At 39.8% G+C, this 19,124-nt stretch overlaps 1 protein-coding gene across 4 annotated transcripts in view; it reads right to left on the minus strand.

Moving 5' to 3' along the window:
- The window catches only part of DDC (dopa decarboxylase), a 208,367-nt gene that overhangs the window by 131,678 nt on the left and 57,565 nt on the right, over nucleotides 1–19,124 (minus strand). For all 4 annotated transcript variants that reach the window (XM_061589210.1, XM_061589212.1, XM_061589211.1 and 1 more), the window contains exons 2-4: nucleotides 12,770–12,989; nucleotides 6,342–6,455; nucleotides 1,625–1,744 (exon numbers count right to left, since the gene is read on the minus strand). In XM_061589210.1, the coding sequence (XP_061445194.1) occupies nucleotides 1,625–1,744; nucleotides 6,342–6,455; nucleotides 12,770–12,970 (435 nt within the window). In that variant the 5' untranslated portion in view covers nucleotides 12,971–12,989. The remainder of the gene's footprint in view (nucleotides 1–1,624; nucleotides 1,745–6,341; nucleotides 6,456–12,769; nucleotides 12,990–19,124) is intronic.

Raw genomic sequence — 19,124 nt, forward strand, 5'->3', positions numbered from 1 at the left:
TATTCCACTGAGAGTATCAGTGGAGAATTTCAGAAGTGTTATAAGAACTTGTATAGCTCATCAACCCCCCAGTGGAAACAATTAGGAAATATTTGAACTCAGTGAACTTACCACAGTTGACTGAAGACGATAGATCAATGTTAGAAGATCTGATTACAATAGAAGAAGTGAATCTAAAGTCAGCTTGAGCTGAGTGTATGCACTTCTAGCCACAGAAGCCACCTGGGCTTCAAGTGAGAAAGATGAGTCCAAGAGTACAGAACAAAAGGGTGCACTCCTGTTAAAGGACAGGTTGGGGTACTCTTGGAATCATCTTTCTCACTTGAAGCCCAGGTGGCTTCTGTAGCTAGAAGTGTCTATACTCAGCTCCAGCTGGCGCACCAGCTAGGGCAATCCCTAGACAGAGACAGCTTGGCCACAATTATGCACACTCTGGTAACTTCCAGGCAGCACCATATTTATTATGCCAACAGGGTGCCCAGACTCTGAGATTTCCTTTAAAAAAAGTAAGCCTCTCTGTTCTAGAAATATAAATATAAAGCATAATGTTCAGGCAACCTTCTAAGTAATTTCCATTAGATGAGTCAGATTGACTGTTCCTGCCTTTCACTGTTTTTAGCCAATAGGTGAAGTCAGAGCTGTAATTGATGAGTGAATAGTTTGGACACCAGGCTATAGGAATCCCTAGAGTACTAAAGAACTGTAATAATCAAGCATAGGAAAAAATAACTGAGGTACACATAAACTAGCCCTCCAACAGGATAAAAAGTACATCCTACATATAGGCTCAGACATACTAAACCATGGTTTGCACTAATCATAGCACAGAACCCAAAACAGAGTTTTAAATTTCAAATATACATGGCCAACCATGGTTTACAACTTGCATTTTCTATCAGTTGAGTCTTCCAATCTCCAGTGCAGTGGCTCCTAGAAGCAGGGCAATGACCATAACTATGGTTTGTTGATTTAGATGACATGTCAAACTATAGCTCAAATAAGGGTTTGCAAACCAATGTTCAACAATGATTCCTAATTCTGGTTTGTTTCCTTAACCATGTATTTGATGAGATGTCTGAACTGAGGCACTGAGACTGAGAGAAGCACACTGGTCATAGTCTATCCCAGACATTAAATTCACTGAAGACAATTGATTTTAATGGGCCAAAATGTGTTTAATTCAGAATGAGATATGGTCATTATTTTCACCCACCACAGTTGTTTTGTGACACGAATTTGTGTGGAGTGCGCTGATCCCATTCCCATTCCAGATTCACATGTTTTTCCCAGTGTCCACAGTGAAGGTTTGGAGAACTCAAAGCCAATAACAAGATATGATGACAAGCAGTTAACATATTTAGAAGAGGATCTGCAGCACAAATATTATTTTGAAATGGACTATAACCAAATGGAGCATCAACTGACCATGCTCACATTGCATCAACAGAATGAGGCCTTTCTTTTCCATTATTTGGCTAGGTTCTTATGCATGTCTTCTGCAAGTTTATGGGAACCATTTATCCATATAATATACTAAAAATAATTTAAAGATACATGAGTTTCAAACTAGTTTGAACAGAACATACACCATGCATTAACTAAAGCCACAAGAATTCCAGCTTACCTGGATCACTCCACCTCCCTCTCCATCCTTCCCAGCCAAAAATGGTGGAGGCAAATTGATCATCTTCCCTAGCCAATCCAACATGACTGTTTCTAGCTCTGTGCAAGCTGGACTTGATGCCTAGAATGGAGAAACATGGTAAAACGAAACTAGAAGAGTTTGGTAGCTTCCCCTCAATATTTACACATAGAAGCACAGAGCCCAACCCCCTGTTGATGCAGGAAACCTGCTCCTATAGCATCCCTGATAGGTGGCCATGCAGTCTGTGCTTACAACCTCTAATGAAAGCTGAGCCCATCGCCTTCCGAGTCAGTCTGTTCCACAGCTGAACAGTTCATATCATCAGGAAAGTATTTCTAAAATTTAGTCTAAATACTTTTTCTTGTAACTTGAAACCACTAGTTTGACTCCTATCCTCTGGAACAACAGAAAACAAATTGGCTTCATCATCTATATGACAGCCCTTTCAATATTTGAAGATGGCTGTCATATTGCTTCTTAATTATCTTTTCACCAGGCTAAACAAACCCAACTCCTTCCATCTTTATCTATATTTTTTTCAAATATCTATTTACCTCTTTGTATTTTTTTAAAAAATCTGAAGCGGTTCACAACCATAAAACAAAAAGCACTTGGTCTCCAGGCCCCTCACCATCTTTATCACCTTCCTGTAAACACTTTCCAGTTTGTTGATATCCAGCTTCAACTGCAGTGCCCAGAACTGGACATAGTACTCCAAGTAAGGTCTAACCAAAGTAGAATACATTGCTATTTTTACCTCAGATCTGGACTGTATATTTCTGTTGACGCAACCTAGAATTGCAATAGCCTTTTTAGCTACAGCATCACTCTCCTGACTCACGTTTAGCTTATGGTCTACTGAAACCCTTAAATTCTTTTCACATGAACAGCTTTCACCCATCCTCCATTTGTGCATCAGATTCTTCCTACCTAAATGTAGAACTTTGGGTTGTATTCAGATAAGTCCTACTCAGAGCAGACCCACTGAGATTAATGAACCTATTAGGCATGTTTATTAACTTCAGTGGGTCTACTCTGAGTAGGACTAGTGTTGAATACCACCATTTATATTTATCTCTGTTGAAATTCATTTTGCTAGTTTTGGCCAGTTCTCCATCTCGTCAAGCTCATCTTGGATCTTGTTTCTGCCATAAAGTATTAGCTACTCCGCCCAGTTTACTTCCAGGGATGGGAAACTGGATCCAGCCAGCAAGTAATAGTACAGTTGGGGAGGAAAGATGCTTCTCTGCAGAATCATTAAACAGGCACTTGAATGAACACATTTCATGAGGACAGGGGCATGCACAGAAGCCCCATCCCCAATGTCTCCCGGCATGTGGACTGGTCTTATTTATTTATCTATTTACCTAGTGTTTCTTGTACACCAGTTTTCATTGACCTCAAACAGTTAAAACAAAATATATTGATAAGAATCACAAAAACAGGTAAAAAAAGAATAAATCTATATAAAATACATAAAAATTAAAAATTCACACCTTATGTTTATTCCACTATTATTCCACTTTAAACAGTCCTGGCTTCCCCCAAAGAATCCTGGGAACTACAGTTTGTGAAGGGTGCAGAGAGGAAACTCCTATTCTCACAGAGCTACAGTTTCCAGAGTAGTTTAACTCAGTTTCTCTTCCCAGAGGTCTAATATTTGTCAGCATCCTTCACAAACTACACTTCCCAGGATTCTTTGGGGGAAGCCATGACTGTTTAAAGTGGAATAATAATGAAATAAATGTATGGTGTCAATGTGATCTAAGAGTGAAAAAAGTAAAAGTAAACTACACATGGCCTGTGAAAGCTTAGGAGAATAAATGAGTCTTTACTATGTGCTTATCAGTGTTATCAGTGTCCATTTACACCTCCAAGTTTCTAAATGCACAAAGGTTTGAAGAGGGTTTCTAAGTGAGTTCAGTTAAATAGACTTAGAAACCTCCCCATGAGTGAATACCCTGACTTATTAGGGCCTCTTCAGACGTTGGATTTAAAAGATGGAAAGTCTGAAAAGCAACCCATAACTCAGGGCATTGGGAGCAGGGCTTGTATGCACACCACCCTGCCCTTGTTGTAAGGCCTTCTTTTAAACACCTAAACACAGCTCTAATAAAATTATATAATCACAGACAGACAGACAGACAGATAGACTCTCTGCAGCATTACTGCACATATGTGATTACACTTCTGTCCACTATAATGGTGAGTGGCAAAGACATTTTTCATTGCAGCAGCTATTTTGAATTTCCCAAAATACACTCCCTCCAAAAATCATGGCCACTAATACTGTAGAAGATCTGATTCTCCCCTCTACTTTCTCCTAAAAGAAAAAGCAGAATTCAAACTGCAATTTTCAAGGTAGGGGAAATTATTTCAAAATCCTGTGTGTCATTGCAGGTCAGCCCTAGAGAAAAGTGCCTCAGAAACAGAGGCACTTTTGTTTACACAGAGATAATGTGCCTAGGGTTGATTGTGGCAATAAAGCTCTGTCAAAGCTGTAGCATTTCACAATGCAGGTGGAAGCTCACATGACAGAATTCTGCTCCAACTATCGCATGTACTTCTAAGATATTGGTGTCCAGCGTGGTCACCACTAGGGACGAGGGAGAAATTGGATTCAGTTTGCATTGAAAGCCAAATTTATCAAATTTGAACTTTCCAAAACAATATGAGAACCAAAATACAGCCATTCTTCAAAATTCACACTTAAACAAATTTCTCCAAAATTTGAAATTCTCCAACCAAGGACTTTTTACAAAAATGCATAGACGATGGGAAAGTGAGCACACAATGAATATATTGATAGAAATAACATACAAAAATGCATTTATATTAAGGTAAAATGCTTGCAAAAATGTGTACATTAATCAAAATCGCATACAAAAATGTATTTAGTAGGAGAAATTCTCACTAAAATGCTAAAGAATTTTAAAGAGGATTTTTTTAAAAAAAGCGAATTGGTATAGAAATGTGGAGAACCAAATTTAAGATTAGAAAAATGAGAAAGAGAGAACAGAAATTGACAGATCATTCCATCCCTTGTCACCACTTGCCACATGTGGTGAAATGGCTATTGACTGGTGGCAATTGGTACTTTACTTCTACCACCTATATTTTAAATACATTTTATACTTGCTCCAGTTCAAAAAAGTGTCCACCCTCTGCCCTTACCAATTACAGATTCATCCTTGGGTCCTATATGCTTTTCCAATTTTGAATTCATGCAGGATCTTTGATATTTACAATTCTCAACTATCTCAAGAGCTTATGAGGCTTCTTTCTCTAGAGAGGCACTTTTTCAAGACAGATTTTTGTTTTATTATTTATTTTTATTTAATTTATTAAATTAATATTTTGCCCTTCCTGCCAGCAGGCACTTAGCATTTGAAAGATGATTAAGTTGTTATGATGTGAACTCATATTTTAAATAAAAATGAGTTTGTGGTTCTAACTACAGTTATTCCAAAATTATTTTTTCAGTTTTTGGTTCAATGTGGCTCTGTAAGTCAACTTTTTCTGTGGTTAAAATGAAGAAATGAAAATATAGGTTGCAGATATTGCATGAAAAATTGGAGGCAGTTTTCTCTGCACTACTTAATGAAAAGACATGTCAGATTTCTCACTAATTCTACTAATAAATAATTCAAAACATTATTGTGTATTTTTCTACCTTCCAAAACAGTTTTTTTTGTCACGTGGTGAAAATGTTAACACATTTGCCACAAATTTGGCAAATATGAAAAAAATATTGGACACAAAGCTGTTCTAGGAGCATTCAGTCATGTTAGCCTCTGCCTACACTCTGAAGTAATATAGCCAGTTGCAGCTTTATCACCTGAATGAGCCTTTGAAGAACCCTTTTTATCCTGCTATTCACCACAAATATTAATAAACTGTCAAAAATTGCCCAACAATCCACCTTTGTAACTTTTTAATATTCAAAATCACCTCTTTGGACACTTAAAATAAAACCTTCATGGAAACTGATGAACAGATGTGTGCCTTCCTGGTAGTCCAAACATGATTGCTTTGTACTTTCTTTGTACTCGAATCAAACTTTTTCCTCATCCGTACCTGTAGGAATACTCTTTTTTGTTTACAAACTCCTCTTCCCTCCTTCTCACCTTTTTGTGTTGCTGATTGGCTCAGATTAGAAGAGAGATGGGTGAGGGAGTCAATGGGAACCCGACAGAAGCAGGAGGCATGGAAGGAGGTAAAATTAGAAAAAAAAAACCCACACACACACACAGAGGGAACTGCAAGTCAAAGCAACCAGCCTCCCTCCTTAGCAACTGTTTGCTGTTTCTCTCCTTTTCAGGGTATACTTGGTATTGGAAACTCCAGAGCTTGGAAAAGTTACTTTTTTGAACTACAACTCCCATCAGTCCAATCCAGTGGCCATGCTGGCTGGAGCTGATGGGAGTTGTAGTTTAAAAAAGTAACTTTTCCAAGCTCTGGAAACTCCGGATAAAGGCAGGGGGAAGTGTAGGAAAGCAATGACTGGAGGAGAACGTCATATGGATGAAGATGAATTAATGGAGCCACAGGGGCTTACGTTACAGATTATACAGATGTATGGAGGAGCCCTGAGAGAGGTGCCAATGCTCAAACCTTCTCAGGAGCCATAACCACAAATGAACAATTCCCAGATGGGCTCTTTATGAACTACATTACATGCCCACAAGGAACATACCCATGAAAATCCAATGCATCCTATGCCCCCAGACAGCATGTCAGCCAGAAGAGCTGGGAAAGAGTTGGCAGTTGGGAAGTAGGCAAAGAAGTAGGGACTATGCCAATGAGTCACCTGGTGGAAAGAACAGAAACAAGCATTCATCAGGACAAAGAGCTAGAATGAAGGATTACGGTTAATATTTCTGAATCTTGGACAAGATATTAAGAGGTTAAATGTACCATATTGACTATAAATTGACTATTGACCTTTGACTATTGAGTTTATATTGATTATAAACTCCAGCAATTATTTGCTAGGAAATGTCTTGATTATTTACAATTTCTGCTTTCTGAAACATTTAAAATTTAACTTTAACTTTAAATTGAAATAATATTTAAATTTAAATTTAAATATTATTTAAATATTTAAACATTTAATATTATTGGAAGATCTACATATGTATGCACAATTTAAATTTGAAAAGGAGGGGAGTGGAAGGCAACAGATTGCTTGTCTCTCCTTCCTCTATCAAAAGAAAAAGAGCTGAGTTTGGAGTGCCCCAAAATGTGGCCCCACTTAATTTTTTCCATGACAACAAACTACAGTATTAAAAATATTAAAAGTCGAATGACAGAATGATTGATCACAAACTAACATTTAAGCTTGTGAATACATTTATGATGAATTTAACAAAAGTGATCATGACAGTATGCAGAAACAAGAGGACAAAAATACTGTGGCATTTTAGAGATTAAAGCACAGATCATGTGTACTTACTGAGTCAGTGATCCTCCCCATATAGCTGGGGGAGCAAATGTGCACTATAGTCGATACCAGTGGGTAGCAGAATGTGCAAATGTGCACTTTCTAGGGCCAGACCCAATACCAGGCTCATCAAGACCAGCTTGGCCCTCACTTTGCAAACTGCCTCTGGTTTTGCTAGCACCCATGCTAGCACTTTAGTATATTCCTCACTTGATCTGTGTATCCCCTTTCCTCTCACTGGCTGCACATTTGCCCCCCCCACACACACACACACCATCATTTAAGAGGGCCTTTGCATAAGGCTTACAAAAAGAGCCAGCTCTGGCATGTGCTCATCTTTCCCTTAAGTAATATGTGAAGCAAGCATACCACATGGAGGCCAAATTCATGAAACAGTAGGGGCAGAGATTGAATTAATCAAGCTTTATGCATATACTGACCTCCAAATGTTATGTCATGATGTACACAATGTAGGGGAGGGGCAGATTCCCACTTTTCCACCACATTAATATGATCACTGGCTCAATAATGTATGGACACAATAACTGTTTCTCCATAACCTCTGAATCAGCAGAGGCTGTGAACGCTCTAGATCGGTGTCTGAATGCTGTAGTGGACTGGATGAGGGCCAATAAACTGTGCTTGAATCCTGGGAAGATGAAAGCTCTTTGGGTAGGTGGTGCCCATATCTGGGAGACAGGCAGGTTACTTGTTCTGGATGGGGTTGACCTCCCTCTGAAGGACCAGGTCCGTAGGCTAGGGGTACTCCCAGATTAATCTTTGTCACTAGAGGCCCACGTATCCTTTGTGGCTAGGAGTGCCTTTTACCAGCTTTGTCTGGTTTGTCAGCTACAGCCATTCCTGGACAGCCTGACCCCTGTAATCCATGCATAGGCTGGATTACTGCAATTCACTCTATGTGGGACTGCCCTTGGCCCTGGTTCAGAAGCAATAGCTGGTGCAAAATGTGGCCAGATTGCTGATGGGAGCATATAGCCAACAACATGTGACACCACTTTGAAAACATCTGCACTGGCTGCCCATCCACTCCTGAGACAGGTTCAAGATATTACAAAGCCCTGAAGAATTTAAGTCCAGGGTATATTAGGGACTGCCTGAACCCTTATATCCCAGCTCAATCACTGAGAAAATCTGCAGGGGCAGCTTTGGTCATCCCCCAAGTTGGCGAGGCTCATTTAACATTGACACAAAATGGAGCCTTCAAGGTCATCGGCACAGTTCTCTCGACTGCTCTGCCAACAGAGATTCAGCAGGCGCCTTATGTTTCATCTTCTAAGCGCCTGCTGAAAACCTTTCTGTTCCACCAGGATTATGCAGACAATTACGAAGATTTTTTTGCAAATTGACCTTTGTTTTTATTGTATTTTTAATGTCTTTTATTCTGTGGTTTTTCTTGTTGTTTTTAGTATGTTGTAAACCACTTTGATGTTTTTAATGAAATAGCGCTATACAAATATTTTTATATATAAATGAAATAAGTAAATAAGCCAGTTGCTTTCTAAGCTATCTAAACACTTTTTTTTGCTCCAATCCACAAAACTCACAGGAGCATGCACACAGATCCACACACCTACCTGTCCCTGTGGATACAAATTCACAAGTTTGCATATAGACTGCCACATGGGGATCTATATAAGGTAAAACATGATCCTGCCTGTTGTCTCTCACACAGCAAATGTGTTAACACCTGGTATACCAGTTCCATCCTTTCCACCAGAACCCCACTGTGATATGCATAGTTAGGGCAGGCATATGCCTTACTTTACAGTGAACAGCACTCTTCAAGGGCTGTCTGGTCTGTGTCCAATTTAAAGATTAAAAAACAAGGGAAAGCAAGGTCCTTGAAGTTGCCCATCAACAGCTAGCAGCAGGGCAGAAGACTGAGCAGGCAGGCATATAGATGGTGACTGCAACAGTTCAGGGTTTTGGCAGTGGCTTCTGCAGCAGCAGTTCTGAGCAACCCACTGCCATTGAGAGCAGGTCAAAGCTCTCTGGAAACAGGAAGGACTGCTACTGTAGAACTGTCACTGTCCTTCTCTTCTTTTTGAACAGGTATATCCTTTAATCACTGTGTTCCAGTCATGGGAGTCATCCCACCAAGTTTCAGTTACACCCATCCATATTTACTCTCCTGTATTAAGAGTTTAAGTTTGTCCTGTTTGTTTCCCATACTCTGGGCATTAGTATACAGGCATTGAAGACCATGTGATTTACGGCCTGACTTCTTCCTACATTTTTATGAAGACTATTACTTTGCCCTATTATAGCCATTCCCTCAGTTCCTTTTTGTTAGTAGTTACTACCAAGTTTACGTCTCCCTGAATTTCTCCATGCTGCGGCCACACACATTCTTCCTAGTCCTTGTGAGGTGCAACTCATCACTTGCCAGCAGTGCATCTTCCCGGAAGCATAGCCTGTGGTCCCAGAATCCAAATCTGTCACATCAGCACCACCTTCGTAGCCAGTCATTCACCCGGAGTATTTTTCTTTCCCTTTCCACTCCACTTCAAAATACCAGAAGGATGGATGAAAAAACTATCTGGGCCCCAAAGTCCTTGAGTTTCCTTCCCAGAGCTTCAAAGTCTGATTTGATTTCTTCTTAGCGCTGCTGGGCAGTATCATTTGTTCCCACATGGATGAGAAAGGGATATGTGTCAGTGGGCTTTATGAACAATGGCAACCCTTCTGTCACATCTCTAATTCATCCTCCAGGGAGGCAAGCATACCTGATGAGTCCATGGATTTTTCGGCATACTTGGGTGTCAGTCCCACACAGTAGGGAGTCTCCCACTACACTTCTCTTTTTTTTTGTTGTGGGGCATGGTTTCTTTGCCTCTGCTTGACTGAGCTTCAGCCTCTCACTTGCTGTTGTGGTGTCTCCTGTAATTATCAGTGTCACTACTGGTAAATTTGGCAGAGGACTGGCAGGCCTTTAAGAATGGCTTGGCAGCCTGATCCAGCCCAGTCACCATCCATTCTATATATGACCACAGTAGCGGCTGGCAAAGCAGTGTGAATGGGGTTGTGTTGCTGACCTGGCTTCCCAAAGCCATACATCACTGCTAGTTAACAAGAGGGAGGTGGAGGAGCAAGGCAGTGAGGAGCTCTGCATGGTGCAGCCACAGCATCGGAAGCATCGAATTGGCTCTACCACTGCTTCCACACCATACCAAGCTCCCTGCTGCCTTGCCCCTCCCTCTCAGTAACTGGCAGCAATGCATGGCAATGCTGGCTGCTACTGTATAATCATATTCAGAGCAACTAACAGATATTATAACCCTAACATTTCATAAAACAACTTTAACATTATTAAAAACACAGTTAAGCTAACATAACAAAAATGAAGGTTACAAAGCTCATAATGATACAGACTAAGCCAACTAAACACTTCAACACAGGAAAAAATTAAAGGTGTACTTTAAAAAGTGCATTTAAGGAGTCCTCTTAAATGTGGGGAAAGTCTGGCAGATCATCCCAGGGAAAGCATTTGGCACCACCATCCATGAAAAGTGCCAACCACATCTCTACTGGTGATCAGAGAGAATACAGGGTATCTGAAACTGACTTTGGCGGGCTCATAATGGAAAAGGCAGTTATTCATTTAAAATTGAGGGAAATAGGTAGGGCAAAAAGAAATGTAAAAAAACTCTTGATTTGTACAGGGATGCAGATCTTGTTCATCATATTGGTTATCTGATGAATGAGGAGGAGTGATATGCATTGCCATCACGGTACATGCCTTGGAGGAGAGGTTTAAACCTCTCCATCCTACCCAGTACCACAATGGAGATAAACATCACTCCATCTCCAATTGACTCTGTACACTTTTTTTTCCAGTGTCAGTGCTCCATCACCTCCAGAACATTCATTTGGGGGCTAATAGGCAACTGTGGCTGGCAAGCCACATCAGGCTCATGGGTCATTAGTTCCACCACCCGTGACTTAAGGCAAATACTCCACAACACATATCAGCTGCCACTTGGGAATAATTTTTTATTTAAAATGTAGTACTTCTTGCTAGTAGCAATGATGTCACCATGCAGCTAATTAGATTTGGCTATATTGCAATGCCATTAAGGGCAATTGGCTAGTTCAGAGTGAGGGCAATACTTATTCAGGAAGCGCTGCTCTCACTCTGAATTAGCTACATTTACTCTCAATGATGGCATCGCATAACCAAACGTCGCTGGGTAATGACATCGGTGTTACTAGAAAGGAGGACTTTTTTTACTCATACACATGTACACACAGAGTGACAAAGCAAAAGCCAATCAGGTCTACTTAGCAGCAAACTATTGCAAAAAAAAAAAGTACATTTAGAAGAGTCTTTTAAGAAATTTCTTCCCAAAGCCCCTTTTCCATGTCAAAAAATATTCATTTGATAACATTCAACTCAACCCTAAAACAGCACAAAAAGAAAGGACTCCAGGAGTGCAGCCTATGCAGAACACCCAGAGATGCATTGCAGCATCCTGGCATTTCTCCATCCTCATCATCATAATGTTAAGTATTTTACAAGGCAAGCAATAAATGATTAAATTTAACACAAAATTAATCTGAGCAGAAAAAAGAAATGTATAAAATAAATTTATAAAATAACTGAAATTATGTGCAAAGGAGAAAGGATATCACCAAGGTTACATCCACTCCATACAATTAAAGCAGGTGGCTACCCCCAAAGAATCCTGAGAACTGTAATTTGTAAAGGGTGCTGGAAAATATAGGTCTGTTGGGATAAACTACAGTTCCCAGGTTTCTTTGGGAGAATCCATGTGCTTTAAATGTAAGGTGTGGTTGTGACCACATACTCTTAAGGAAAAGCTTCCCCATGACATTGTAAATGCATCCATTGTTTATCTCTATTTGAAATCAGCAATGCAAAACAAACTCCCCAAATTATGTTATGTCAAATGACTTCTGGATTACATTAGGTGCTTTTGAAGAGAAAATGATATGGTAGGTCTCTAGTCTGATATTTAAATGAAAAGGGCAATTATTACGAGAAACCCAGGAAACGTCTAATGCTAGAGAAATGGAGATGCTGGCCACAGACCTTTCTGACTCATATTGATACTTTTGATGAGATAGAAGTGGGGAAGCAGCTTATTTTGATAATCCTGTGCAATAGTCTTAAATCACTGAGGGATTAATAAAAAACCACTCTCTTTTAGGCTATTTGCTGAATGAAACAAAAGAGAAGACTCTGCAAAGAGGCAGATTACAGAGAAAGTCAGTTATTTTGACACTCACTGGACTCTCACTCCAGCCTGGTACAGATGGCATTTTCTACATGGGAGTGGGAGAAGAGACTGTGATTGTACCAGCTGCCCCCCTTCCTTGATTTACCAGACTTCCACACACTGCAAAAAGTATCAAGAAGTGGATTGTTTATGGATTATGCAATGCATTCAGACTCCAGCTATACACTCTTATACACTCGTTTTGTCTGGTGGGCAGAACACACTGTTGGAGTAAAGACACCTTATGACAGATTTTATGTGCTGTAGTAATTCCTACAGACATGGAAGAGGAAGATTCAAGCATTCCCATATGCTGAAGTCTCTATAGATCAGAATGATTGCCTAAAGATCTTTGTTGCAACTATTTACAAAATAATTCATATTCTTTCAAGCTCATAAGTAGTTTATAGACATTATTACCCCAGGCATAATAATGTTTTCAACATCTTTAAGGATATCTTCAAATCTCTCAGGTTCTTCAGGAGCAGAATCTGGGATGAGGGGCCTCAGGTAGCCTGGCTCCACATCAGGATAGACCTGTCTCTTCTCTATTTTCTCAAGATAATCCGCAACATAGTCCACCATCTCTTTTCCTCTTTTCCGGAATTCTGTGACATCCATATCAAGATTTCAGAATAACCTAAAAGAAACAAATTGGCAATGTTTGAAAAATGAACACCTGAAATTGACCTGTTTTCATCATAAATGAAGTCTGATGCATACAAAAATGGTATGATTTTGCAACCACTTAAAATGCCAACAAATGGAAGCAGGATTGTTAGCTCTTGAAAAAGACAACAACAACAACAAGAAGAAGTTTGATAAAAGGACAAAGACTGGCACTAAAATGCATGGGCCAGAAACATGAAAGGTTTAGCAGAGATGGGGGAGAAATTCAATATAGTTTGCATTTAAACACATTAAATTGTGAGAATATGTTTTTCTCTACTGAAGTTCTCTCTGTGTAGAAATATTGTAATGAATGATATGGCCTTAACCCAAGTGTGTACATATTGTTATGGAATTCAGGATGCCTGCATTGCACATCCCTTCCAGCTCCCATGATTCTAGTTGTGAGACTGGGGTCTGGAGAAGAGGGGATTGCTAAAATGGTCAAACCAGTTTCCTTTTGTTATGTAAACAGATCTGACCAGGGCTTGCAGTGGATAAATGTAGTTTTTCTCAATCCAGAATCGTTTATGCTCATCCTCAACATGCTGCTTGCAGTCTAGATTGATTCTACATCCTGCTGTCCACAAGGGTAGGTGTGGTTATTCATTCACATTTAAAAACCTTGATTAGGTTATCCATGCCTTTTCCTCCCTAAACATGCTCCAGGTGAATGAAGAAGGAAGTGGCGATTGCGATCTTGGTATGCACCCACCCACATCGTAATCAGGTAGGTGTAGATACCCATTGATATCTACACATAGATATCCATTACTGGGACCACTTACATCTGTTTTAATCTATTTTCAAATGGACACACTACAGGGCAATGCAGAATCAATCTGCAAGGAGCTTTTATTTTTGGAATGAAGCCAGTTTCTCAAGAAGCACTTTTGTGGGGCAAAAAATATGCAATAGATCTAGATTGTGTGTCGATTATGTAGAAAAAACAAGTACTCAGTCTCCGTTGATTCTAAAATAAAGTGTTGTGTGTATGCACCCATGTTTGCTAGGGACAATAGGTTGCCATGGAAACTAAATAGTTGGAGACATATCTGGAAGATGAGAGCCAGTATGGCAAGAGGGCATAACTCCCCCGCCCCCCGCCTGGAAGAGATGTCAGTGTGAGCATGAAATAAAAAAGACCTGCAGGTTTGGAGTCACACAGAAGCCCCATCCAGGTATTCTGTTCATGTGCAAAGCCTACATGCGAGCAGAACAAGCAGGAACAAGTGTGCAAAGGTCTGTCCTAGACATTAACTTTCCTTGTTTCCCTCCAGCACATTGAGAGTGACTGTGTAAAGTAGGGAACCTATTCTAGCCTTACAGACTAGTCACATGAATTAGAACCCCAGTTTTGTAGAAATCCTCCACAAGTAGAGGATGCTTCAAGGGTAGGAGGAGGATGAGAATGGTGATGTAGAAGGTACAGCTTAGCATGCTTGTCTCCTCTCATCCTACTCATGTGCAGGGATGACACATGAGCAGGTTGCCTGAAAAAGAATAGAGCAGTGGTGGGAAACCTTTGGCCTTACAGATGTTGTTGGACTACAACTCCCATCAGCCCCAGCCAGCATGGCTAATGATCAGGACTAATGGCAGTTGTAGTCCAACAACATCCAAAGGTTGAAGGTTCCCCACTACTGGGCTAGACAGGGAGTCTGCGTTTAGACTCTGGAAGCTAACAGTATTTGGGGGGGGGCTGGTTGTATCATCCTAGGAATCTGATGGGGGAGCAGTGAGCTTTGGGACATCTGTTGGAGTTAAGCTGTATCTCCACCAATGCTTAGCCTGTGTAATTAAATTATGTATCACAAAACACCAATAAGTCTCCAGTGACCTTATTCCAAAGGAGACAGAACCTGGGTACACATTGCAGTGTTCAGGGAACTCGGGCACGCATAACAATTTAATGCAGAAGAATAGGCCACAGTCATAAGAAGCCTTGGTAAAATCATCAATCAAGCCAGCTATCACTGTGGCCAGCTAGACATGAATTAAAATTCTAGAACTGAACAAGATACCGATTACTCTTAAATTTCTAAAGGATGGGACTAAAATGAGTATAAGTATTCAAGCATATTTAAAATTCCCATTGAATTCAATAGAAGGTTGTTAAATATCATCTTGAAAACAACTTAGAGGGGCTATCACCAATTACACTGAAAGAGATAATGGGAAAATAATATATGAATATTTACCAACATAGGAAGCTGCCTTACTCTGAGTCAGACCATTGGTCCATCTAGCTCAGCATCGTGGTCACTGACTAGCAGCAGCTCTCCAGAGTTTCAGGCAGGAGTCTCTCCTTGCCCTACCTGGAGATGCCGGGGATTGAACTTGGGGCCTCAGATGCTCTATCACTGAGCTACGGCCCTTCACCTAGTTTAGATATGGAATCATATCCAGAGCTTGGAAAAGTTACTTTTTTGAACTCCCATCAGCCCAATCCAGTGGCCATGCTGGCTGGGGCTGATGGGAGTTGTAGCTTAAAAAAGTAACTTTTCCAAGCTCTGATCATACCCCTTGTTTGGATATGCGGGGATTTAACTATACACAAAAAGGGAATGTGATCCAGGGGCAAATATTTCACCTTGGGGTATCAAAATGATATGGTGAAATGTGACTAGAAATCTAATTAATGTTAATATGAAAGAAAACTTACAAAACAGTTCTATTGGTACCTGTTTCTTGATCAATGCATATATAATCTGCAGCATGTTAATTGTTGGTGATCTCACCTACCAGTTCCATATACCATGGACATCTCCCATACCTTTTTTTAAATAATTAAAGAAATTGCTAGTATTTCACAGGATTTTTTTAAAAAATAGTGCTCCTGGAATATTTAACAGATCCTATTACAGATTATGATCCTGAACTTTCTTAACAACAACAGCAAAAATACAGGCTGCTTTTTATTGGAAATATCTGAGACACCATCACATTTAACGGAATAGTAAAAAAAAAACCACCAGTCTGGGCTGTGACACTGTTAACTAAGCTCCTGGAACAGAGGAGAGCAAAAGAAATGACACATTTGATTGTTGGGAAACAGATTTTATTTACTATGCACCAGAAGAGTAAATTTCAAGATAAAACGCAACCTTATGCATTTTCACTTTTGAAATAAATAACTATACTATATAATTATCTTGTTCATTTTTACTGATATAATAGAATTTAAACAAACAGTTTAAAAGTATTTAACATTAGTTGGTTTATGCCCTAGCCTAGATTAACACTAATGATAATGCTAATAAAGTTAGCTTAAACTTTATATTTTGTCTTGTCATTTTAAACAGTTTCATTTAAATAAAATGTGTTCTGCTTCAGTTCCTATAGAATGGATCCTTTAAGATTTGATGTTTATTCCAAAACAACATATTTCATTATAGAGAACACAAAACAGAGAATTATGTGCCTGTTCTAGCCACTGCCTTATCTGCCAACACAGCTGAACAGTGCATTTGCTTTTATATGTAGAGTGCATTGTATGTACCTGCCCACCATTTATATTTTGATCCCAAAAATATTATACTGAAGACACATTTATTTGCAAATGCACTTTCTTTCATTTAATGTGCAAAGGATCAGCATATTTCAAGTTTATTTTGTCATATTATACAACCTCAAATATGCAAATACATGCTATGCATATTAAAATACACTGTCAATTTTGAAATGGTCACAAAATTAAACATTAATTTATGTGTATGTGTGCTTGCACGTGTGCAATTGAGACATTAGAAATATTGCTACTCACTGGCTATTTTAGTAAAGTTCTAGGCTAGTATGCAATGAAATACTGCATTAAGATGACATTTTCATTATTGCTAAGCTTAGAAAGTTAGGACTTATACTTACTGTTGGTGAAATTCTGTCCTGTCTCTTTCACCCGTCTGCTTTCTTTGTGACAGTTATAAAGATGATGCAGTTGCCCGTTTATATCTACAGTATCCACTTTTCATGAACCAATCAGAGGATGGTGCTTTGCATGTTAACATTCTGTACGTCACACTTCTCCCTTCCTCTCTGCATCCATTTATTCACAAACCCTACTTTAAATATCTTTAGAAAGCTCTGTTTAATGTACTATTCACCCTCAATATGTCAGTGAGCTTTCATTACTGTTGAAGCGTCTAAAACACATTTTATTTACACACCACAATTATTGAAGTAAACATTTGGCACAGACAGAGTTTTGTTTGAGCATGTCTGAAATATGTCCCTGCAAGCTTTGTTGGGTACACATCAATGAAAGGCCTATCTGTGTGCACAGGATTAATGTGGAGTTATACATACTGTGAGCTTTATGAGAATGGCTTTCCTTTTAGAAACCCATTTAATACAGGCTGAAAAACTACAACCAACTAACCAACAAAACCTAAGAAGCAGGTGTCAAATCATACAATTCCCATCCAAAACAAGCCTTGCTGAAATAAATTGTGGGCTTATTTTCTCTACTGTTTATGTGTTTCAAATTCCAGTTTGTTTATCTCTGTGGTACAGAGGAGGGGGTGGGCTGGGATGGATAATGCCTGAAATAATCACTTTAAGGTCTGCTTAAGGAGCTTATCAGTCTTTACCTCAAAAGGTACTATGACCTGCAAGATTACTAGCACTGTGAAAATTGTCAGGAGATTAAGAAAACTATGGAGAAGCAGAATAGTGTAGTGCAGTAGACAGAGCATTAGACTAGGACTTGCATTCAAATTTTTGCTCAACTATGACACTCATGTTGGCTTGGACAAATGGTCGCTTTCCCTCAGCCTAATAGGGGTGTGGATTCATTTCAGAATTAATAAATAATCGAACTAAATGGGATCTGTTTGTTATGCTTTTACACGTATAAATGCACCAAAAAAAGAATGGGTATACTATTCACTAATCTAATTAGTACCCATTGGATGGGAGGCCTACCTGCCCTGGTGACAGCAGAGAGCTAATCAGTGGCTGTCTCCAGATGGTCACCACTTTATGTCAGGTACCATTTGGTTGTCCCTCTCTACAGTTTGTTTTTATTACTATAGTGGGGTGTTTAATGGCGACAGGTGAGTTTCTAAGCTGCTTCCCGGCGATTTTCTTCCCAGATAGCTCCTTATTTTGAACAAGTTTAGAAGGCCGGTCTTTCTTCAAACGAACAGTTGAAAGTTTACAGCTGAAAACTTTAAGCATTCCTTCTGGCCAGTCGGTATAGGCAATTAGTATACGGCCTTGAAACTATCTGCTCGGTTTATCTACTGGCCAAGCATGCTAGCTATGTGTTTCTAATCACTAACTTGGCCGCTAGATAAGAAACCCAAAGAAATTTATAACCTACACAGCTGTCCTCTGGAGTTGAGGGAAGGTAACCTCTCACATTGATGTCTACTGCCTAGGGCCATAAGGGTGATATAAAGTACATGCACAAAAATGGCTTTGACAAGGAGAGCGAGGAAAGCTCAAGGATTACCCCCCCCCATGAAAGCTTACCTTTACGAAACTCCAAGAGAGGGAAGAAGGAACAGGCAATATCTCACGTACAACAACAACAGGCGGCAGTTGAAGCATCCAAGGAGCAGGGTGGCCAGCAAAAAATAACTCATTTTTTTTACACTATTCCTCAAAAGCCGTGGGAGACGGGGGCCATACAAGGGCTTCCGTCTCCTCATGACTGGTCCATTATGTCTAAAGATGTCTTGCAAAGGACCAGGGAAGAACCCGCAGGCATAAGCCTGGCTGAGGAAATTGCCATGGCTGAGAGCAAGAATACAATTTGTGTAACACCCGCACTGGGCAATAGTCGAACACAGCTACTATTAGATACTCTTGATGAGAGTGCACAGTGGCTTACTGATCAAATGCAGTCTCCCCCTATTGGTCTGATGGCCTTATCACCAGAACCCATGCTGATGGACTTGGGGGGTGGAAAGGTTTCTATTAATGAAGAACATAACAGTCCCCTACCGGAGTCATATAACCAACTTGCTCAAGCAGATTCCTCTGGGTTGGGGCTTATTCTGAAAGGCTGGATGTTTCTGTTGACATTGGAACTGGACGGGATGAAAACCTTCCTAAGTGAATGTAATCAGCTCTTAACATGCCTAGTTGAACAGCAAAAACA

This window comes from Rhineura floridana, chromosome 11, assembly GCF_030035675.1.
Source record: "Rhineura floridana isolate rRhiFlo1 chromosome 11, rRhiFlo1.hap2, whole genome shotgun sequence".
Taxonomy (NCBI): domain Eukaryota; kingdom Metazoa; phylum Chordata; class Lepidosauria; order Squamata; family Rhineuridae; genus Rhineura; species Rhineura floridana.